This window comes from Rhynchophorus ferrugineus, unplaced genomic scaffold (genome assembly GCF_030347505.1).
Source record: "Rhynchophorus ferrugineus isolate W39M unplaced genomic scaffold, kcgeb_rfMv2 rfM10, whole genome shotgun sequence".
Taxonomy (NCBI): domain Eukaryota; kingdom Metazoa; phylum Arthropoda; class Insecta; order Coleoptera; family Curculionidae; genus Rhynchophorus; species Rhynchophorus ferrugineus.
In genome coordinates, this window is record NW_027472589.1 from 12427547 (window position 1) to 12452839 (window position 25293).

At 32.9% G+C, this 25293-nt stretch overlaps 1 protein-coding gene across 1 annotated transcript in view; it reads right to left on the bottom strand.

Moving 5' to 3' along the window:
- The window catches only part of AcCoAS (Acetyl Coenzyme A synthase), a 53954-nt gene that overhangs the window by 4422 nt on the left and 24239 nt on the right, over nucleotides 1-25293 (bottom strand). The window contains exons 4-8 of the mRNA XM_076416499.1: nucleotides 14218-14451; nucleotides 11956-12264; nucleotides 5066-5199; nucleotides 4814-5003; nucleotides 1516-1705 (exon numbers count right to left, since the gene is read on the bottom strand). Coding sequence (XP_076272614.1) covers nucleotides 1516-1705; nucleotides 4814-5003; nucleotides 5066-5199; nucleotides 11956-12264; nucleotides 14218-14451 — 1057 coding nt within the window. The remainder of the gene's footprint in view (nucleotides 1-1515; nucleotides 1706-4813; nucleotides 5004-5065; nucleotides 5200-11955; nucleotides 12265-14217; nucleotides 14452-25293) is intronic.

The following is a 25293-nucleotide window of genomic DNA, read 5'->3' on the forward strand; positions in this document are numbered from 1 at the left end:
GTTAAATATCAATTTTTAAGAATATATGTTGCTCGTTTAACGTTAAAAACGTCAATTACTTTTTCACGCGTCTGGTAAAACACCGATGACATAAAACGATAATGACTTTACCTACGTCCTTTAATAGCCCAATAATAATTATTTGCTTTTATTACGATGTTTCGGCGATATTTCTCGCTAAAACCGTATTTCTCATCGTAATTGACTCATAATTTGCATCATAAATTTAAATAAAATTACGGCTTCGGCCTCTTAGCTAATTGATATTTGTATAGAACAGTAATCATTCTTTGTGTATTATAGCGTTATATACGTTAATTATATGACGTAGGTATAGGCAACTGAAAAAACACTAATATTTTGTGAGAATTGTTCAAGACGAATTAATTTTGAAGCACGATTTTCAGTTAATTTTTGGAATTTGTTTAATGAAAAATTTTAAATGAATTGGTTTATTTTTAGGTGCTAATCAACCAAAGTGCCTCGGAACTAATAATAACCTTAAAACACAAGGTTTAGTAAATACGAAAGATGGTGTAGATTTTCATATTTCTGGTACTTATCACTGTTATGGTAAATAGTTTATGCTGCATCGATCTGAATAGATGGTAAATAGAAGGTGTTATACTATACTCGCTATCGCTAACCCTTCTGTAACAATAGCTCGTTAAATTTGTTCAGTTGATAGCGCGGAAGACACGCTGCAATAATGATATTTGATGGTCCCTTTCACATGCAAATGTCTAGAAACAGTTGATTCTTCAGCTGCCGAGCTGTTTGAAGGTTCTTTGAGAGTTCTTTGTCTGGGTTTTCGACCAATAAGTTTGGCATTTCATCCTCTTCGAACTTTTTTCAATCTGCCAATTGGGATTTGACGAAGCACCATAAGTTTCTACAAATGTTTGATCGGGAGTAGAGTTGTACCAATCAAATATCAACAGTAATGAGTGAAAGGAAATACAATTTTGAGCGCTCCCTGGTGAGCATCTGTATACGTATGTAAAACAATGTCATCGAAATTAGCAGCTATGTTTGTTTGTTTAACATTTGTTTTCATTGACGATAGAGGTGTTAAATTTTGGCTTCCATGATGTTCGTTATTTCAAAAAGCTCACTTGGTGGTAAAGCCCTATTAGCGTGTCACTCAAGCAAGGGTTTTTGATGTAATGTAATTTTTATCTAAAGCTCATAATGCATGTATGGCGATCAATGACTATAACAAATGACACTCAAAAGTTTTAAAGCGTGTTCTCTCTTTTCTTATCAAATACAAATGTAAAAAAATAATCAATAACATTAGTATATAATGAAATATATTTATATATCTTTTGTTACTAAGTTCCCTGGATAACTCTACCTATTTAAATGCAACTGACTGGGCAGACCCCTCATATTTAATATCACATTATCTCTTATAAGTTTCATCAGACATTTTATGAGAAATTCCTTAATAATGCGCACCATCTTCACATTCTGATGCCCGGGAATGTACACTAATCAGTCTCGATTACTTACCGTCTCCGGTGCAGTAATAACCAGGGAATTTCGAGAAGTAGGTCACCTCGTATCGATCATGGCTGCCGTAGAGGGTGCGCATCAGACCTGGCCACGGACGGGAAAAAACCAAGTATCCCTCGCCTTCGCCCTTGATTTCTTTGCCGTTTTCATCCAGCAAAACCGGTTGTACGCCAAAGAATGGGAATCCCTGGGAAGTAAATACAATTAGCCATTGATAAATATATGATATAGTACTTAATATATCATAGATCCATTGAAAGATCTCTGGTTTAATTTTTTTTTGGGAAAATATCATTTCGCTCTACTGTATACATTCTTGATACAAGATGATGCATGTCTTTATAACTTCCTTGTATCACCTATTGTTTTCATAGCATGTATCTTTTAACGTCACCAAAACTTCAATTTAATGTCTGACGATGTTCGAACATCATTTTAAAAGTAGAATCATACTATTTTTATTAGATCCCCTTAATAAACTTGATTGAATCGGATAAAGATTAGAAAATTTTCAAGATATATATCGAATTTTAAATATTTTAGCCCTGGTTTGATCTGTCGATGTTGTCGTAGCGAAAATCCAAGAAAAGATTATTAGTAAATGTTATTGAAGTGCTTTAGCTAATCGTATTTAATGAAATAATACATTTGCCAAGTTTACCAATTATACATAACTGTACGTCAGCTATAGAATGGAGATATACTCTCAGGAGAAATGTGAAAACTTATTTAATTCCAAATTAAAATTTAAAAAGATTACGACAGTTCTATATTTGAGAAAACCTCGAATCATATCTCAGGTCTTTGATAAAGCGTGACCTACAGGGTTCCAGTTTAAATTAAAGAAATTCCCCCTCATCCACACTTTTAGTTACTAAAATATTATCTCGCAGAGACACATTTTGCTAGAAAACAAGAGGATGAACATACTAATTGTATTCAATTTATTCAGAAGGAGTTCCACAAAGTAGCATCTTAGGACCTCTCATATATCTGCTCTGACATTCCAACAACAAAAGAAACACTATTTGGAACCTTTGCTGACGACACAATTATTATGGTAAACGACATATCCTGCCTAGGCCAGTAGAACAAGTACAAGTGGCAGTTAACAAAATCTACAAATGGACGAAAGTTTGGAAAATTCAACTTAATAGTTCCAAATCATGTTAATTTTGAATTGCGGCGAAATACTAAAAACTTAATTATATCACTCAATGGGTGACCGATTCCTCAAGCAGAATCAGCTTAAATACCTCATCTTGACTGGTAGATTAAGTTGGAAACATCATGTTAGACAAAAAGCAAAACACATTAGAACCAAAATAAAATAACTATACTGGTTAGTTGGAATATACTCTCAACTTGATCTAAAATCAAAGAGGTTGATTTATAAAACAATTATAAAGCCAATTTGGACCTATGGGGTGCAAATATGTGATTGCACTAAAAATTCAAATCGACTAGTCATTGAAGCGAATCAAACCATACGAACTTATCTAATGTGTATACCTTTAGTGTAAACTATAGCTATAAGTTATGATAATTTTATAACTGAGGAATTTTCTCGCACTCGTTTTGCTTGTGAATTAATCTAAGTACAAATGAAATGTAGTAATAAATTAATTTATAATTAAGATTGTACTTAGCGTATCTAATAAAGATGTTATAAAAAATATTCAGAGGTTCCACAAGGCAGGGTATGGGGTCCGATATACAGATGATCTACCGACCACAAAAGCCAGTACCGTAACATATGGAGACGACACGGCAATCTTAAACAAATCAAATAACCTCCAAATACTACTCAACAAAAAACGACTTTGGCTGAAAATATGGCGAATCAAAATTAAAAAAGTAAAATCTAACGATGTGATTTTTACTCTGCATAGAATATCGTGTCCACTAGTGGATACCAATAATTTTTAACTCCCTTAGGCAGAAAATGCTAAAGATTTTGGTATGCATTTAGACCAAACTAACTGAGAAAAATCCAAGTACAAATGAAATGTAATAACAAATTAATTTATAATTAAGATTGTACTAAGCGTATCTAATAAAGATGTTATAAAAAATATTCAGAAGATCCACAAGGCAGGGTATGGGGTCCGATATACAGATGGTCTACGAAATTATCCTTTTAGAAAAGTGGAAAAAGATTGACGAATTCAATATCCTGATATCAATGTAATTCTTGGTTCATTGGTGATTTATATCTAACAACATAAAATGTAATATAAAATAGGAAAAACAAAATAAAGACAGAGCAGAGCAGAGAGCAGAATGAAATAAATATAGAAATTATATAAATAAAACTAGAATAACTTTAAATATCTGGTGGTAAAGGATAATAAATAGAGACAGCTTGATAAAGAAATCATAGAGTATTGAAAAATATAAAACAATATATCATAAGATGGAAAACCTTTACGAGTTATAAAGAGATTAACAAAACAACATAGTTAATATAAAATAGATTTGACTATTTCTCAGTAAACTTTTGATATTTGGCTATAAATTATGGGTTCTAAAATTCATTAATAGAAACTATAAAAAATGAAGCATCCTAAAATGATTTAAAAATTTGCAGAAGGGGACTGGAGTCTACTAAAGACATAGTCATCACAAGGGTTCACAGCAACAACTGTGTCAATATGACTTACACTTGAAAATAGCTAGCGGTAAGGAAACTAGAATTACCAAAATAGCTATAATTATAAAAAAATCAATGAGGACGATCCAAACAAATTTGTGTTAAAATGGGAAACAATAAAACATTAAGTCACATTGATAGATTGAACATCATTGAGTCAAAAAATATATGAAATTGTCAGAGAATTATTAGGGAAAAATTCGTAGAATATCTACCAGTAATATAAAATAAGCCTGTCAGGAACAATATACGATAATCATTCTCATTAACAGAGAGAAAATGCGACATAGAATACAATTTTATAAATTGAACATTGCGATGTTTGTTGTTCCCTTAATCTTCAGATATTTTTCGCTAGTCACTCCGTCCTGGCGTAAATATTTTACTAATCATATTCATGCCATGCTTCTGTTACAATTGTATTTAAATCGCTCATATTTTAAAGATTATACACACAAACCTAGTAAATACTAATACAGAATATTCAATTTCATAAACACACATTGTCTAAAAATTCCACATCCACGTTTTTCTTGATTAGATGGTCAAAGTCCATCAGACCAAAGTTCATTAGTTTATATTTATTAGTTTAAACAATATCGATTGTTAGTGGTCATCACTAGAATAAATTATTCTACTTACTGCTGCCCCTGGTTTCATGGGTAAAGCTCCTGGCAAGGTCGTCAAGACGTGTCCCCCGGTCTCTGTCTGCCAGAAAGTATCAACGATTGAAGCTTTCTCGTGACCCACCACCTTGTAGTACCACAGCCATGCTTCGGGATTGATGGGTTCACCTACAGAGCCCATTACTTTAAGCGTCGATAAATCATGCCTGAAAATATTTCAGTTTAATTAACAATATTAATCAAAACAATAAACAGAGGTGTAACTAACTTTTTCACTATTTGTTCGCCGAATTTCATTAAAGCTCTGATAGCTGTGGGGGCTGTATAGAATTGGGTGACCTTGTATTTGTCGATGACCGCCCAGAAACGGTCGTTATCCGGATAGAATGGTGTTCCTTCGAACTGGAAAAGAAAACGGCGAAAATATTTATCCAGTATAAACATATTGGGTATATAAATATGATTCCGCCTTTTTTAGCAAACAAATGACATTTTGTAATGTTAAAAAGCTTGTTACTTTCCTTTGTTCTGTTTAAATAACTAACTATGACTGTGGGTTTTATTAGCAACGCGTATATTTTACCCTACACACTGTACACTAAATCTCTGAATACTTTTATAGCAGAATAAGATAATCTACATTGAGCAATATAATCCTATTCCACATTATCATTTATTTTGGGGTTTTCCATCATTCTTCGTTCTTTTTAAGTTCTATTTGTTGATGAACATTTCTTGTAACAATATACAGCAATGTGTTGTGATGGCCAATTTGAAAGATTTTTAATTATGTTGATGTCTGACAATTGTGCTGGTCATAGAAGATGTTTGATAATTTTCTGATGCTTTTCAAACTAAGAGTGGGCTTTTTGAGTATGTGCATTATTATATTAGAATATAGCAGTCTTTGGCTGCATTGAGGGTGTTGAGATATTCAATTACAGTAATCAAACCAGTGATGTGAATAAGAGGATCAGTTGAATACCGCGATATTGCAGCCCAAATCATAATAGAACTTCCGCCTGGCTAGTTCATACTTATCTATGCATAAACCAGGCTCATGCCACATTCTTCGAATCAACGAATGAATAGGTTCTATGATCGTTGCACTACTTGTTTCGAAGCATAGCGTTGGCTTCCGTTATAAAGGCTTTTGCTCTCCATGCTCTTCCATGAATGTTACCTTTTCGGACTTCCCGTAGTACTGTTTGGTTGAACCAGCATTACTCAAGTGAGTCTTGCGTTCTGCTCACACTTTTTACGTTACTTTAATATTCTTATTTTTGGTCAACAGTGAGCAAACACGGCACCCACTTTGAACAGAACTTTCTCATAGTCAAATGCCCATGCAATATAAAACCAACACCTTCTATTGGTATCTTTACGATGTTAACTAATTTACTCAACTTCACTTTTAGATCATTCAAAACGATTTTGTCGATTTTTTTGATGTTTTCTGGTGCTACCACCTCATTTGCACATCCACTGCATCATCGGTACCTAAGCGACCATATTTGAAGTCAGCAAACTAACGTTTTATTGTTGTTTCTGATGGAGCGGAGTCCTTATAACATTTTTCAAGCCATTGCTCTGCTTGACCGGTTTCCCACCAAGAAGCAGTATAAAATTAAAACACGAAATTGTTTTTGATCCATTGTTTTGAAAATAACAAAAATAACGTCACTTTTAGAACAATAACTAAGAAAATTATGAGTAAAATATAATGGAATTTTAACAGCTTTTTTTACTGACTTTTAACAATAAGTTTAGCGCCATCAATTTGTTAGGCCCTGGACTTTTCAGCCTATGTGTTCGGTACATCATGGTGTTCATATAGCATGATAGGTATGGATCGATGATACACATTTTAAGCTATCTACCTGCAGAAATACATGGTCTTCGAAACTCGTCACAAACATATTGAGAAAAGCATATATTTTTATGGAATGAAAAACTTTCATCATTTTCTAAAAAGGCTCAACGAAGATGGCAAACTTACTAGTTGAAAATATTGCTAATTTGAAATAGTATATTTTGAAATAGTTTGATTATGTTCAATTTAGATGGACTGGCATCAAATAGCAACAGAAGTTTGAGGTAATATTGTTGATAGTAGAACAAAATGAAGACGGAAATAATTGGCCTATTAAATTTTATTATTAATAAGGCCTCTATAACTTATAATAATCCTAATCGGACACTTCTGCAAGAAGACTTTTTATACTAAATAATGCTTAATTTTTAATAAATAATAGTTTTTTCATATATGTCTTATATAATATGCTTTAAATTATACTTTAACCATAATGAACGGCGGAAAATATACCAATTTATTCAATTCTCTAGTATCAAAACAATTTATAAAGCCTAGCAATAGACTCTTAAATTATTACTATATGTGATTTTATAAGATTATAGAGTTTTCATGACGAAAGACGTATTATCAGAGTTCGTTGACTTAAAAAATGAGACTGATATGACCAGATCAATAACAAGTCGTCTAAGACACTCTAAAACAATCGATATCAATGTAAAGATATATAAGGCGGTTATGTTTGAACATTTTAATTTACTCGTGTGATCCCAATTATCATTAATGTCGTTTTCATTGTTTGTTAATTTTCGAAATTTACATTTGTCAGTATCCTACATTTCGTAGGAAATATTTTGAATTTTTAACACATATTGAAAATCTAGTTAATTTTTCCATCACTTTATTACTGAACATGATACCATTTTTTTATTTAATTTAATTTATAAGAAGTGAAGAAAATGGTAGCCGAAAAACGAAAACTACGAAAAAAATGGCAACAAAATAGAACACCTGAAAATAAAAAGGCTTTAAACAATATAACCCAAAGACTGAAAATGGAAATACTGAATCAAACGGAAATCAAAAACAAATCCATAAATGATTATCTGAGAAATTTAACAGATGATAAAGAAACTGATTATTCACTTTGGAAAGCCACAAAATATCTGAAGCACTCATGTCTGCACTCATAAGAGACCTATGTGGGAGCTGGGCACGTGACAATCACCAAATAGCAGAAGCATTTTCTGAATATCTAGAAAAAACTTTCAAACCGAACGAAGCTAATATTGAATGTAATTTGTCGGACGTAGAAACTGAAAATTCGATGATTGAATTAGTCACACCGAAAGAGCTAAGCAAAGTTATTAAAAGTGACACTAATCCCAGGAAATCACCAGGTTATGATTTAATAACAGGAGAATTACTGCAAAAACTACCAAACAAGGGAATTATAAAACTCGCCAACTTGATCAATACAGCATTTAGATTAAAACGTGTCCCAGGAATTTGAAAGATGACGGAAATTATATAATCCCAAAATCTGGACAGTCACCAAACGAAATAACCAAACGAATAATACCAACACACCAGTTTGAGTTTACTAAAAAGCATTCAACAACTTACCAGGTCCACAGAATAACAGATGTTATTGAAAAAACCTACGAAAGTAAAACAGTATGCTCAGCTGTATTCTTAGATGTAGCACAAGCCCTCGATAAGGTTTGGCATGAAAGCCTTAATCATAAACTACAGAAAATGTTACCAAAACAACACACCGAACTACTACAATCGTACATTACAGCCATATTGTTTAAAGTTAAACAAGAATAAGCTTACTCTACAATAAAAGAAGCTAAAGCAGGTGTACCACAAGGAAGTGTACTGGGGCCAATACTTTTTCTACTCTACACTTGTGATATACCACAAATGGAGAATATTACGATTGCTACATTTGCTGATGATACTGCGATTATAGCTGTCGGAGACAATAGTGAAGAAGCCACAGGAATTTACAAAAGCCAAGAAAATAAAAATTAACGAAAGTATATCTGTGCATGTACAGTTCACCTACAATCAGACCATACAAGCACCAATAACATTAAATAATACTATCATTCCATATAGCAACAACGCTAAATATCTCGCAATGAATCTTGATACAAAACTTAGCTGGAAGGAACATATAAAGAAGAAAAGAAAAGAACTGGAATTGAAATATAGGAAAATGTATTGGCTAATTAGAAAAAAAGCACAATTATCAGTACATAATAAATTGTTATTATATGAGTAAATACTGAAACCTATATGGACATACGGAGTTCAATTATGGGGATGTTCTGCAAAGAGTAACATAAACAAAATAGAAATTTTTCAGAACAAAGTCCTGAAAGGTATTGTGGGCGCATCCAAATACTTTAGGACTGATTACCTACATCGAGACCTTCACATACTCACAGTCAGTCAAGAAACCAAGAGAATTGCAAGGAGGCATCAGAAAAGACTCCATTCTCCTGAAAATGTTGTAGTATTGCCACTTTTGGATACCACCAGAGCAGGACACAGACTCAAAGGAATCAAACCATCTGATCTTGTGAAGTGTTGTGTAGTGAGGTGCATATAATAAAAAATACAGCAGTTATATGTATAAACATTATTTCACCAGAGATTGAGGTAGGGACGATGGGTCCTCCTAGTTATATACCAAGATTTAAGTTATCATAAAAACAAATTGTAGGTTAGTGGGAAACGACTAGTAATAATGTAATAATTCAATTAATAAAAATATATACAGGGTATTTCTAGATGATTTCAACATTATTATAATTTAATCAATCTATAATTGTGAATTATTACGTTTACGATGTACAACTCTCATACTATAATTTTAAGGGAACAATTTTGGAAAAAGAAAATCAAAGTGTGTCCAAAACCAATACCATTGAGATTCCTCAAGAAAAGACCACATGGGTAGATTACTAAAAGAAATACATAATCTGAGTTGAGGAAATTAGAATTCAAGCTGAACAAAACTGAATCAAAAACGATCATAGCCGAAAACCATAACCAGCAATGGCTTTTGATACATGAGTAATGGTAATATTATAAATTTTACTTAATCGTGAAGAATTTCTAATACGTGATGTTTGCTGTATACATTACGGTAAATAATGATTATAATTAAAATTATAGTAGATCTCTAAATTTGTAACACAAAAAATAAACTATATGAACAATTAGCAACCACACAAGTGATAAAGAAAGAAACAAAATGCATATTATCAAGAAAATGAAGATGTAACCAATGTCATATGACTATAACTTGCTTTTGTGAATAAAACACATATTTAAAACAAAATCATTTTCAATCTCATGAAGAATCATACTTTTTCAGGTGTTGTTACACAGTTATGTAAAATATTTTAATATATAAATTATTTTGTTATCACAAATAATAGTCATTTTTAGCAAAATTAACAAAATATTTAAAACAAACTGTTGTACCTGATACTTGTGTCAATTTTTTTTATAATACTACGTATTGACTTATTTACAATGCCAAAATTAGATATGTGGCATTGACGGTCTAGGTTTTCCTAACTACATCTTACATTTTAGTCATAAATATAACTTTGTTGATAATATTGAACAAGTTTCTGTTGTTTCATATATCATATATTGTCATCATATGATGTGCTTTATAAAATGATAGGATGTTGTCAAAACTGTTAAAAAACTGATTAAATGTTTTGATCGATAAAATATTTTGCATCATTTTATTTTATATATCAAATATAATCAAAAACACCTTTTGTATCACTTATTGGTGCAGGTGTCTTATGTTTTTTGTCTATTGTCTCTTTCTCCATGTATACATTTCTTACAATTTTTGCCTCCTTTTTCCTCTCTTGTGAAACATTTATTTAATACACTTCCCAGGTTTTCTTAGTTCGTTCTCTGATATTTCTCTTTTCTGTGCATTTAACCCATTTTTTCTTTACCTGTCACCAACTCTCCTTGCTAGGTGTTGTTCTACTGATAAAATATTGAAGTTTTTCTTATGTTTTTACTCATAATCCGTTCCATCTTTGTTATAGTTAGGTCATTTGTTTTGTATCTTACTTTTATCTCTCGAAAGTTAAAATTGATCTGTAAATTGCTTTATACACTCTTAGTTTTATTTGATATTTCTTTACTATTACTTAAATATGTTCCCTTGTTCGATTTCTATTCTCTCAATTTGGATCTTTGTTGTTCTAACTGAAGAAAAAGAACTAGGGCAAAATTTAGGTTGTCTGTGATATTGGTTGAACAAATACTCATCAATAAACAATATTATTTTCTGTTATTCAAGGACCTGTAGATATTTTCGTTATAATCGTCAATGAAATTGGACATAAGGACATTATTTTTGTATCATATTGCATAATCAAATTGCAATTAAAATCAGTAGTGATATAATAATTATTGAAATACAATAGGTAAATCATAATTGATTAGTAAATGTATGTATAATATCAGATGTCATTCAAAAATTTATTTTATATCGCACTTACTATCAAATTACTCACTGTCACACCCTCGATTATTGTTATATTACCCTTGATCTGAATTCCTTTAAAATCAAGGTGGGAAAAGTAACAGTATCAGCTTTCTATTGTTTTGCTGATATGGAAAGTTAACCATATATTTCCGATAAAATATAGATCTGGACAAGGCTTGGTATACAATTTTGCGAAGTAAAATTGTTCTCCGGAAAATTGAGAATTAGAGGCCAAATGGTACTACCGGGTTATATTATATTTCCCATTGAATTTTGTTGATATGTTAATTTACTGTATATGTTTTTTAACAACCAGATATTGATTAAAATTAAGTGTGTGGGTCAAAAAAAAATCAATCTTTTAACTTAGATCGTATACTTATCATATAACCCGTATAAGTCATGTTATCAAAAATTTAAATAATAAATTTCGAATTTGGATCCCACTCGTCATGCACATCTATTACAAAGAGGTTCGTATGAAAACAACTCATTTTTACAATAATCTAATAGTAATTTGTTAAAATATGATAATCATTGTTTTGATTGTGTAACTCGTGATCAGAATATGAAAATATAGTTCCGCAATCGCGGACCTTCAATGACGGAGAACCAATTTTAGCACCGTAATTTAACCAATACGTAGTATATTTAATTTAAGAATTTTTATAAAATAACATGTTAAATAAATATTGAATGAATGATCTTGCCTTTCTGTTTTTTGTTTGTATCTCTTGAGACATATTAAATCATAAAACAGAGGAATCTTGGATCAGATTCGTTTAAATGATCTTTCACTCACCAATACTGATGTCGCAGCATTTGCCAAGGGTCCGTATACCACGTAAGAATGTCCAGTAATCCAACCGATATCAGCTGTGCACCAATAGACATCATTCAGTTTATAATCGAACACGTATTTAAACGTTGTAGCTGCATAAAGCAAATATCCAGCAGTCGTGTGTAACACGCCCTTGGGTTTACCAGTGGATCCACTGGTGTAAAGCATAAACAGAGGGTCCTCAGCCTGCATCCATTCGGGATAACAGCTGGTAGATGCTTGGGGCACCACATCTTGCCACCAGATATCACGACCTTCAGTCATCGGCGTCTGTAAAATATAAATTAGATTAATGAATAACGTATTTTATTTTTCTAAGTACAAGTATGATTCCAGCTTCTGCATTTGTTATACTTGGATATACTCTAAATAGCAGGTATCTGTTCTAGTAAGTTGGACATACTCGAGTTCTATTGCATAAAAATATCAAACTAACTTTCAAATATGACCTCCAACATAACTATTAATACGAATTGTCTGAAATGACATAAATAGTAGAAAAATAAGAAGATATATAATGGTGGACATAGAAAATGTTATTCATGAGTAATGTATCTCACAAGATTCACAGAAGATGGGATTAAATAACACAAGTGTACCTTATATACCACATAAATTGATGAATGAAGATTGAAGGTTGAAAACTATACACAAAATCCTATTTGAAAGTGAAATAGTAAGTTCATTTTATAACGTCAAAATACTAAACTTCATATTCATTAACTTGTTAAAAAATTTAGAAACGTAAAAATGATAAAATCGACCATATCTGCCAGACTAATTGCTGTTATATTCTGAACATTTTTTAACGTTAAAAAGCTTTTTAATTTTTATAGCAGTGTATCCTTCACATCTTTTGTATATTTAATATTTCCTATCACATCTAAATTGAAATCTGAATCTGAATATAGTTGATTCGATAACTGGAAAGCCGTCTGAGTTCTTTGAGAGTTTAAACAGGGTTTTCGCCCAATAAGTCTTGCAGTTTATAGTTTTTTTGATTTGATCCAAGCGGTTCTTTGTCGAAAATATAATTTTGAGCTCTCCTGGATTAGCTCCAGTTTCTGAGTTACAAGATAATTCAATAATACTAAATATAAAACTATTATTTTATGGAGAGAAATGTCAAAACCATGGCATTTAATAATTAGATTAGTTAATAGTTCTTTACACAAATACTTCTCATATTCACCAATAGGTATTGCTGATCAAAATACAAGCAAACACTTTGCAATTAATGAAGTGACTTCTATCTGGAGAAGAACGTAGATTTTTAATAATAATGAACAAATATCGCAGATTCAGACAGGAAGAAAACATCGAAATCCTATTTCTATACATAATCTACGTTCATGGCTACACAGTCCACCTATATGAGACCTATGTTTGAATTGAACACGTGACAATCACCAAAAAGCAGAAGCACTTGCTGAATATCCAGAAAAAAACCTTCAAACCAAACGAAACTAATATTGAATATAATTTGCCGGACCTGGAAGCTGAAAATTCGATGATTGAATTAGTCACTCAGAAAGAGCTAAACAAAGTTACTAAAACTGACATTAATCCCAGGAAATCACCAGGTTATGATTTAATAACAGGAGAATTACTGCAACAACTACCAAGAAAGGGAATTATAAAACTCGCCAACTTGATCAATAGAGCGTTAAGATTAAACCATATCCCAGGCATTTGTAAGATGGCGGAAATTATAATGATCCTAAAACCTAGAAATTCACGAAATAAAAGCTAAGGTTTTTGAAAATCTCCTGTGGAAAAGAATAAAACCGATCATCCATTTACTACAGGACTGACTACCTTCATCAAAACCTTCAGATACTCGCAGTCAGTCAAGAAATACAGATAATTGCAAGGGGGCATGAGGAAATACTGCATTCTCATGAAAATATTGAAGTATTACAATTTTTGGATACCACTAGAGCAGGACACAGACTCAAAAGAATGAAACCATCTGATCTTGTGTGGTGTTGGGTAGTGAAGTGCATATAATAAGAAATACAGCAGTGACCTGTATAAACATTATTTCACCAGAGACTGAGATAGGGCCGATGAATCCTTCTAGTTATATACCTAGATTTAAGTTATTATAAAGACAAATTGTACGTTAGTCGGAGACGACTACTGATAATGTGATAATTAAAGAACAAAAAATATATTAATAGTTACTATAGTTTCTTATAAAAAGATGTAACAGTCTCTTACTCTATTGGAATGTCTTTGAGATCCAGACGGTGAGGTTACGCGTTCCAAATGAGACACCACTATACAATGTTGAACGTTGTGACCTTCCTGGGCGCATTTTGCCATTGCCTGGTCGCAAATTGATTTCAGCTGAAGGAGTTTCTCACCTCTCCATACTCCGTCAGCCGTTACAATGATGCGGGCTTCGCAATCCGTTATTCTTTCAGCGAATGAATCGGATGAGAATCCTGCAAACTAAGAACAATATATTAATACAATGTTTTCATTAGTACTTTAGTTATATGATGGCTGAAAAGTCTCTAGTCGAATTATCTTACATAATTTTGAATATTTTGAAAACAAACAATATTAATTGGTAAACATATGTGAAGTCCTGTTATAATAACCTATGAAAATAATTATTAAATGGATAAATCCATTGTAGCGGTGACCGGGTGTACCAGAATATCATTCGGAAAAAAAAACATAATTTTCAAGAAAATGCAAAAATATATTGGCCGTTTGATTCTATATATCGTGACCATCTTTATGGATGTCATCCCAAAAAAACTGTTCGTCCTTAGAGCAAAGTCGTTCATCGAACTTCTTTGAAATTGGCGCAGTGTTGCTCTGTAAGCTCGTGTTCCATTGATGCGAAAAGTTTATAGTCGGACAGGACAAGGTCTAAATAATATGCCCCATCGAAATTCAAACCAAACGCTTTCAACGCTTCCAAACCGAGTAATTTTGATTTATGCCACGGCACGTTATCATACTGTAAAATCACTTTACCGTGTCTTCGGTCCCATTCTGGATATTTATCGATTAATGAATGGTTCAAATTGATAATTTGTTGTCGGTAGTGATTAATATCAACTAGTTTACCAGGTTTCAACAGTTCGTAATACACCACGCCACTCTGATCGCACCAAATACAGAGCAATGTCTTGCGACAAAAACAATTTGGCCCTGTAGTCGATCGGCCGGCTTGACCAGATGATAACCATAATTTTTTGCACTTAGAGTTTTCAAAATAAATACTCTTTTCATCACCCGTCACTATTGGATGCAGAAATGACTTCCCATCATACCTTTGAAGCAATATTTCACAGACTTTTTTGATTCTCCAGTTGCCTGTCATTCAGTTGATGAGGCACTCATCTTCCCATCTTTTGGATTTTCCCCATTGCTCGTAATCGGTCGCTAATCATTTCTTGGAGTACATTTAACGTTTCTGCCAATTGTTTTTGAGCCTGGATTGGGTCTTCATCCAGTTTACAGTCCAGTGCTCCAGTTCTCTTGCTTCGCATCTACAATTTTTTTTGGTCGGTCGAACGTCTACCATGCTCGCTAACAAACGATGACTTTCAGTGATTTTTTTCTTTTTATTAAATAACGAAAGTAATGCGTGCACCGCAAGTGCACGTCTTCAGGTACGAAACTTGACATTTTCAAATAGGTATAACAGGTCAATAGAAAAGTCCAAAACCCTCAAAAGATGTGTGTATAAATTTGACAGCTGTCGAATCATTAGTTTGTGAATTATAGCATTTTGAGTGAAGCAACTTTTGTTGTTGTGCAAAAATGGATAAAAAGGAATTTCGCGTGTTGATAAAATATTGCTTTTTGAAGGGAAAAATACGGTTGAAGCAAAAACTTGGCTTGATGCCGAGTTTCCGGACAATGTTCCAAGAAAACCAACCATCAAGGATTGGTATGCTAAGTTTAGACGTGGTGAAATAAGCACCGAAGACGGTGAACGCAGTGGATGCCCAAAAGAGGTTGTTACCTACGAAAACATTAAAAATCTCCAAAAAATGATTTTGAATGACCGTAAATTGAAATTAAATGAAATAGCAGACACTCTAAAGATATCAACTGAACGTGTACATCATATCATTCACGAATATTTGAGTATGAGAAAGCTCTGTGCAAAGTGGGTGCCGCGCGAGCTCACTTTTGGCCAAAAGCAAGGACGAGTTGATAATTCAGGGCAGTGTCTGAAGATGATCCAGCGTAATTAACCCAAGTTTTTGCGCCGATATGTGACAATGGATGAAACATGGCTCCATCCATTTCATTCCGAAGTCTAATCGACAGTCATCTGAGTGGACTGCACACGATGAACCCGGTCCAAAGCGTGGAAAACGCAACAGTCGGCTGGCAAGGTTATGGCGTCTTTTTTTTGGGATGCGTACAGAATAATTATCATTGACTACCTTGAAAAAGGAAGGACCATCAACAGTGACTATTACATAGCGTTATTGGACCGTTTGAAGGACGAAATCGCCGAAAACGATGGCAAAAATCCATGAATTGGGCTTCGAATTACTTCCTCAGCCACCGTATTCTCCAGATCTGCCCCCCGGCGATTATTCCTGTCGTCAGATCTCAAAAGAATGCTCGCTGGGAACAAATCGTACTATAAAAATGGTCGAAAATTTGGAGGGTCGCTATAATCAGTATATCACCCTTGAAGGGAATTTTGTTGAATAAAAAAAACTAATTTCGCCAAAAAAATGTGTTTTACTTCGGCAGGCCTGGAACTTTTTAATTGACCTGTTATGTCTATGATGATGGTACATTCGCAAAATATAACTTGTATATCTTTGAAGCTTGATGCCAATGGAATAAAATGACATGAACCTAGCTACACATGTTAGAAAAACCGGTAATGATTTCCCGGTACACTTGGAAACTTTGGATTTTATATTTCTTTGCAATAAAACAAATTCAATGCAAAAAATATCTATCAAAATTAATTATATGTTACATTACTTTAACATCATACAGTACGTCGACTGAAAAGTATCCAGTCTAAGTGATTTAATTAGATATTTTTCATTTTGTTTTATTACGAAAAAAACATCACATCAAGGTTTTTTTTATAAGTAGGCTGGTAATTTTAACAAATTAAAATTGTTGTTGTATTCATTATGTCTACATTAACAAAGGAACGTAAACTAGGAAATCAAAGTGTATTGATTTGTCCGTTGATTCGTAAACATATAGGCAATGTTGTCTGATTTACAAATTTTTTTTTATTTGGCGCATAAAAAATATTGTGACAAATAATATAACCGAAAATATTAAACCAGTTTTTCGCGGAAATAGTTTTCGTTTAGAAAGGTTTAATAATTCATTGAAAATAATATTTCTTGTCGTTTTACACCAAGGTCACTTGTCCTTGACTAATTAATATATCGCAGTGGTATTACGCAGATTTAATATATATCAGTAATATTTATTTTATATCTAAATTATGTATAATAATAATAATAATAATAATAACAGTTTCTATTATAAATTATTAATAAATATAATCAATGGGTAATGATGTTTATGTTTAATAACAACCAATGTTTACTAGATTCTATATCAAGTTTTAGTCTGATTATATTGAAGTTCGTGCACCTATATATCTGTTAAAACTGCAAAACAAGATGTTTTCGTTCTAATTTTATCTGATATGGCGTATTTGTGCATAATAAACACATACTCTTGGAAAAAAGTTACTTTGAACAAAAAATGGGTCAATATGTATCCATTCTACGTCCTAAAATTGTCGATGAACTATATTGATGTTATTTCACATATTTGAAAACACTTATTGTTTATTTTCGATATAGGAATTATTTTAATTGTAGCAAATCATTAGTATTGGGTGAAATGATGTTCTTACTCATCTTGATGTAAGTACTTGTTAATTTAACTTAATTGTTATAGTACATTAAATTTTCATAGCTAGTTATAATATATCACACCATACAAAATTCTTCTTTTTTGCTAATAATGAAGAACCCGTGATTGCAATGACATTTTATTGGGGTAGCCATTTTCCTTTCTTTTAAATAATTGCTCAAGCCCAGCAAACCATTTGAAAATGTTAATTTATCAGGTTTGTTTGAATTTGCAATTTTTTGTCTCCTACTTATTTTTGGCTGTTATCGTATGTATGTCATCAAATTAACCAATGTAAAGTACCGAAAGGATAATCAACACTTGGAAAATGGTGGAATGTCATCATCATGATCTTCAACAGGTGGTTGAAGGGCCTAAACAATTAATAAGTACATAACAATGACGAATAAAATGTCATAGAGGACAAATATCAAAACTATTGAATTTGAATGTGTATAGCATCGTACCTAAGCCAATTAACACTTAGAATTTAGACCAATTCTGATCTTTTATTCTTTTAGTATTTCATTTGTTTCATAGTATTGAAAGTGGTGTGAAACAATGAAGACTTGTAAAGAATAGTTACAACTTTTTTAATAAAATTAGTGAATATTTCTTATTGTCGTTCTACTAAATTATTACTATGATACATTGTATCATATCTCATATATACTATGTTAACAGTAACTAGTACTGTTGCCCTTCTAATTTAAAATAATTCACTGTCATAAATCAAGACTGGAAAGTATAGCTTAATAGTTCTAAATATATCCACGTCCATTCTGCGGCGCGCAAAACCTAATGAGAATTACCCAATTCTTCAAACAGAATTATCCATCTTGATGGCAAATTAAATTAGAACCATCATGCTAGGCAAAACTGAACAGATCAGACCCAAAAATTAAACAACAGTACTGGCTAATCGAAAGACACTCCTAACTGACCAAAGATCCAAAAGATTGATGTATTACTCAATAATAAAGCCTATTTGGATTTATGGTATTGGGATGGGATGGGATTTATGGGAAACCGAGTAGCAATCCAGCGCTGCTAAAGCAAAGTTCTCTGATTGATCATCAATGTTTGTCGCTACGTAACCACAGAAGAAATACACTATGACCTTGAAATAAAATAAATCTATCAAGTTATCCAAGATTTCCCTGTAAAACGTGAAAAAATGTTACTAAATCATAGCAATGTCAGAGTAATACAACTACTGCATCAAGGTACAGAAAATCAGAAGAACTCAAGCGAACCAAACCACACGAACTTTTATAAATTGTATAAAACACAGTCTAAAGAAAGATAGAGAGAGAAAGATATATATAATATAGTATAACGTTTATTTTTATATTAAGAATTTGTCACGAGGTAGATAAATAAAAACTAAAAATACAAGATGGATTCAGTTACAGAAGTAAAGTTAATACGTGATCAGGGAATCAGGATCTTGGACCGATTCCCGCTTGACGCAACGCGTCCCCAAACTCAGCAACATAATATAAATACGTTTTCATTCATAAGTCGGTGGGTCAGTAAAAGTTGCGCCAGAAGTGGCGTGAATGACTCGGTAGTAATGAACGTGACGACCATTAATAGCTTCTTTATTTCGTAAAGGTTATGTTTGGTTTATGCTTTTTCTCACGTATGTCTCTATTGCCAAAAAATTCAAATACTACAATCAATTTGCATCCGTTTATTTAATATAGCGACTGAAAAATATCCGGTTTATTTAATAAAAATTCTTGTTTTGATGAATATAATATACTTTCGATCATTCTAAAATGTCAATAAAGTGATTGAGAGGAAATTGCTAAAAACTACATTGATAAAAGAGTGTGAAATTAGTTTTGATACTTTAGATTCAATACAGTTGAACAATGAATATCATGGTAAAACGAAAATGTTATAAGAAGAGGTTTTAAATAACATGATGCATCATAAGCTAAACAATCAGTTATTAAGCACAACTTCCATTTTTATAAAAAGGATTATTTTCTTTGAAAAGATATGCCATTGTGTAATCTCAAATCTCCAATTGTTCTGAAAACACATCTATCTTCCCTATCAAAACTAAATCTCTCTTCATATTCTATGGGTTAATATTAATGATTCTAGATTTAGTCATTGAAAAAGCCTACGAAGATAAAAAAAATCTACTTAAGTATATTCCCAGGTATAATTCAAGTCTTCGACAATGTTTGAGAACACGAAAGGTTAAACAGAAACTTCAGAAAATACTACCAAAGCAACTCACTGAACTTTGAAACTCTTACGTTTCAGCGAAAATGTTTCGTTACCAAGTTAAACAAGAATAAGGCTGCTCTACAATAAAGTAATCTAAAGCCTATGTACCAGAGGGAAGTGTGCTGGGACGAGTTCTTTACTTACTTTACAGATATAATATACTACATGTAGAAAATATCATTACAGATATCACAAAAAAATATAACCATGATGCTGATGATGGTATCGCACCACCTTGTTACAAACAGCGAAAAAGGAACCAGAAAATGCAACAGGTGAGTCTAAATACAAATAACCGGACCAAGACATCAAGAATAAATGTTGAGCAAAGTAAATCGATAAATATCGTGTTTACATATAATCAAACTGCACATACAACAATAACAATAAATAATACTACCATCCCATATAGCAACAACGGTAAATATATTGGGATCAATCTCGATGTAAAACTTCAAATGATTAAAATAAAAGAAAATAACTCGACTTGCAATATTTGATTTGATGCATTGATTAATGGAAGAAAATCCCAATTAGCCGTATAACAGGTCAATTGAAAAGTCCCCTGCCTACCTTAGTAAAACACATTTTCTTGGAAAAAATAATTTCTTTTATTCAACATAATTCCCTTCAAGAGTGATACACTGACTATAGCGACCCTCTAACTTTTCGATACCATTTTTGTAGTACGATTTGTCCTTTGCTTCGAAATAGGCCTCATTTTCGGCGATCACCTCTTCATTAGACGAAAATTTCTTCTCAGCGAGCATTCTTTTGAGATCTGAGAGCAGGAAATAGTCGCTGGGGGCCAGATATGGAGAATACGGTGGATGAGGAAGCAATTCGAAGCCCATTCATGGATTTTTGCCATCGTTTTCACTTGCAGCACTTTCGATTTCTTCAAATGCGGCCAGTTTTCGGCGATACCCAAATATTCGTGAATGATATGATGTACACGATATCAACTGATCTTTAGAGTGTCTAATATTTGATTCAATTTCAATTTACGTTGATTCAAAATAATTTTGTGGATTTTTTAAATGTTTTCGTCGGTAACAATCTCTTTTGGGCATCCACTACGTTCACGGTCTTCGGTGCTCATTTCACCACATCTAAACTTAGCATACCAATCCTTGATGGTTGATTTTCCTAGGAGAAGTGTCAGGAAACTCGACATCAAGCCAAGTTTTGTTTCAACTGTATTTTTGCCCTTCAAAAAGCAATATTTTATCAACACGCGAAATTTCTTTTTATCCATTTTTTTCACAATAACAAAAGGTGTTTCACTCAAAATGCTATAATTCACAAACTAATGATCTGACAGCTATCAAATTTATACAGACATTTATTTGAGGGTTAGGGCTAACTAAGAAATATATGGATTTAATTCGAGTAGCGCCATCTATGTGTCAGGCCGGGGACTTTTCAATTGACCAGTTATAATAAGTTGTATAAGTAAATTCTAAAACCAATATGGAATCCCGTTATCTAGATGTTTCTCGAAAAATCATATAAATAAAATTCAGAATTCTTAAGAACCAGATACCATAGGAATGTTTGCTTAGACTGATAACTTCAGATATCGACTGTTCGTTAAGAAATCAAAAGAATCGCAAAAATACATGAAGCGAGACTTCACTTCTGAACATGAATTCACAGAAAAGTGTTGCAACACTTGAATAATACTAATCTACTTGATTAATACTAATTGAGAGGACACAGACTCAGAAGGGCCAACTTATTTGATCTTGTAGTGCAGTGAAATGTATTTAACAGAAGAAAACAGCAGTGTTAATTAATACAAGAACTTTATTATTATAGAGACTACGTAAGGACCCATGAGTTACGACTGGGAATTGTCGTAGTTGGTTATCTACCGGGGTATGCGGATGGATAGGGATTTTATCAAGTTGTTGTCGTGTTCTAAGGCGCCTAGGGAGAACCCTACACTGAGCATGTTCGTGAAACTTTTCACGAACGGGATGCCTGATTCGAGGTGAGTGTTGATGTTCCTCATAAACCATGGGGCATTGTCTCGCAGAGACATACTTGTACTACACCTGTGCTTCGCAGAGGTAGACTGGACGGACTAGCATCTTATACAGAGTCGCTTTCTGGGGGATCGAGAGTTTAATTTTTCAGAGGAGTGGGAAGAGTAGACTGTACACACCATTGCCTTTGGAGGTAGCGCGCTGGATATAGACTGATCATTGGAACCTGCGGTCGAACTGGAGACCGAGGTATGATACCTTCTGGAGCTAGATTTATCGATTTGGAGGCGATAAGCGCGGAACTTCTTCTTGCGGTTGGCCCTAGTGGAGCATCTTGCGGGACTCCTGCGGAGATCTGTTTTCGAGAGGGGACTGCGTCTTAGATACATATCTAGTTTTTAATTTAATGTGTATATTTAAAAAATGCAGATTTTGTAATATTACTTTTATAAATGGCAAGAACAAAGATGAACTGTTAACTTTGATGTCAGATTTCATATTAATGATGATAGATTTTCCTGAGACAAGGTCAACATAAAACTTATCAATTTTACTTTAATTTTTAATTAAGTGTTAATAGGAATTACTGATAAGTATATAGATGGTTCTTTAGATCAGACCGGAAACTTGTCCAGTCCAGTCTAATATAATATAATATGGTCGTTTTTATCGCAATTTTTACAAAATATCGAAACCCTGGTTGAATATTGAGATTTTGTCATTTATCGAAATAAAATTGTCGATGAAATTATTTAAAAGCGCGTTAAATTTTAATTAACGTAATCGTAATGACAAGTAACTTTCTTCGTTTCAACAACCAAACGAATGACTAGCTCGGTAATCGATTTTGCAACGAAAATAAAATACGCTCTCACTGTTATTTGGTGAATGCGTGACCCCGTGATGGTAGCAAGGTCAATGTAAAAATGTCAGTTCGGGTTTGATTACCGTCAAAGATATCGTAACATACTTTCAGTCTTTTAGAAGACAATTTAAATTAATTTTTATGTAACATTTATTTTAATTTTAGTTACTCTAGAAGCTTAGTACTGTAAGTATGTATGGGGTAATTCAATTTAAATATTGTAAAGTATTAACGCATTATTGGTGCTGGAAGTTCCCTTTATAAATCTTTTTAAAAATTAGAGATTAATGGCACCCCACGCTTCTCGATGTATTTGGTTGTTTCTAGGGCATTAAGAATCATTCTTAACATCTTATTTTGGACAATTGCAGTTTTATTTATCTTGGTCGGTTTGAGGAACCGAGGCCATACTTGGAAACCATATAAAAAAACGGAACGTACCATAGCCTGATAGACAGTGATTTCAATTGAGACTAGTAGTTTACTTGATCAACACAGGAGAGGGAAGAGTACTCTCAATACACCGTAGGCTTTCATAGTGGATTGCTGGATTAGATCTGACCATCCATCAGACGGTGGTCGATATGAAGTCCGAGATACATAACTTTTGTTTTGACAACATTTGTTGGGTCCGCTAGTATATAAATAAATATTTAACATATTTTGTTTACCAGGCACTTGGAAGATGGCGAAAATTATAATGATCTCAAAACCTGGAAAGTCACCCAATGAAATAAAAGCCTATAGACCTATATCACTGCTGCCAGTAATATCTAAGGTTTTTGAAAAAATCCTGTTGAAAATAATAAAATCGATCACAGAGAGAGAAAAAATTAATACTAACACACCAGTTTGGGTTTATTAATAAGCATTCAACCATTGACCAGGTCCACAGAATAACAAATGTTATCGAAATAGCCTACGAAAGTAAAAAAATATGCTCAGCCATGTTCTTACATGTAGCACAAGCCTTCGATCAGGTATGGAAGTCGTTGTTCATAAACTACAGAAAATATTACCAAAACAACATACCCAAGTACTAAAATCGTACATCATACAGCCAGAATAGTTAGAGTTAAATAAGAAGAAGCTTACTCTAAAATAAAAAAAGCCAAAGCAGGTGTACCACAAGGAACTATACTGGGACCAATGCTTTATCTACTCTACACTTGTGATATACTGGAGAATATTACGATGGCATTTGCTGATGATACTGCGATTATAGCTGTTGGAGGCAATAGTGAAGAAGCCACACGAAAATTACAACAGGTAAGTGACAATATAAATAATTGGACACAAGCTTGGAAAATAAAAATTAAAGAAAGTAAATCTATACATGTGCAGTTCACCATTCTATATAGTAACAACGCTAAATATCTCGAAATGAATCTTGATGCAAAACTTCACTAGAAGGAACATATAAAAAAGAAAAGAAAAGAACTGGAATGGAAATATAGAAAAATATTAGTATTGGCTAATTGGAAGAAAATCACAATTATCAGTACATAATAAATTGCTATTATATAAGCAAATACTGATACCTGCACATACGGAGTTCAGTTATGAGGATGTTCTGCAAAAAGTAACATAAACAAAATACAGATTTTTGATGATTTTTTTTGATGAACAATCGTGACAATACAAAATGCCCCCTCTTCAGAAATATAAATTAGGCTTAACGCTTAAATAACATTGCTTTTTTTATATATTTTAAAGTGTCCTTTTACCAACTAGGGGTTTATCTGGACTGGACCTACAGTTTAACGTGGGCTCCGAACCACGGTCGTCGACATTAAGCCTACCGACTGGTGAGTGACTAACTTTATAAATTATCCCAGAAGACATCCGGTCTTACCCAGCCTAGTTACTGGCGTGATTGGGATCATTCTCCTTGTCGGATTTTACACTCTTGCCTAGGACAGTCAATAATATTAAACAATCGCAAACATACATTTACGACCATATCTCAGGGGGATTCGAACACGCGGCTATGGCAACAGTAGGAGGACCGTCCTTTCGCCTTTACCACTGCGCCACCAAGCCGGCAAACATTGCTTATTGATAGTTTGGCTCACAACATCACGATTTTTGAACTTTTAGTATTTTTTGATGATAATAGTATATCTGTTTTGTATGTGTATGCAACATATTTGAGTTGTTATTTAACTTGAACTTTGCCATTGAATTGTTGGAAGAACGCAATGAATGTTATTTTTAAACTTAAACGTTCAGTTTCCAACCAATATATGTTTAGACTATATAAGAATTTCCGTAAGACTAATTGTCATACTGATTCTTTTATTCAGACAATAC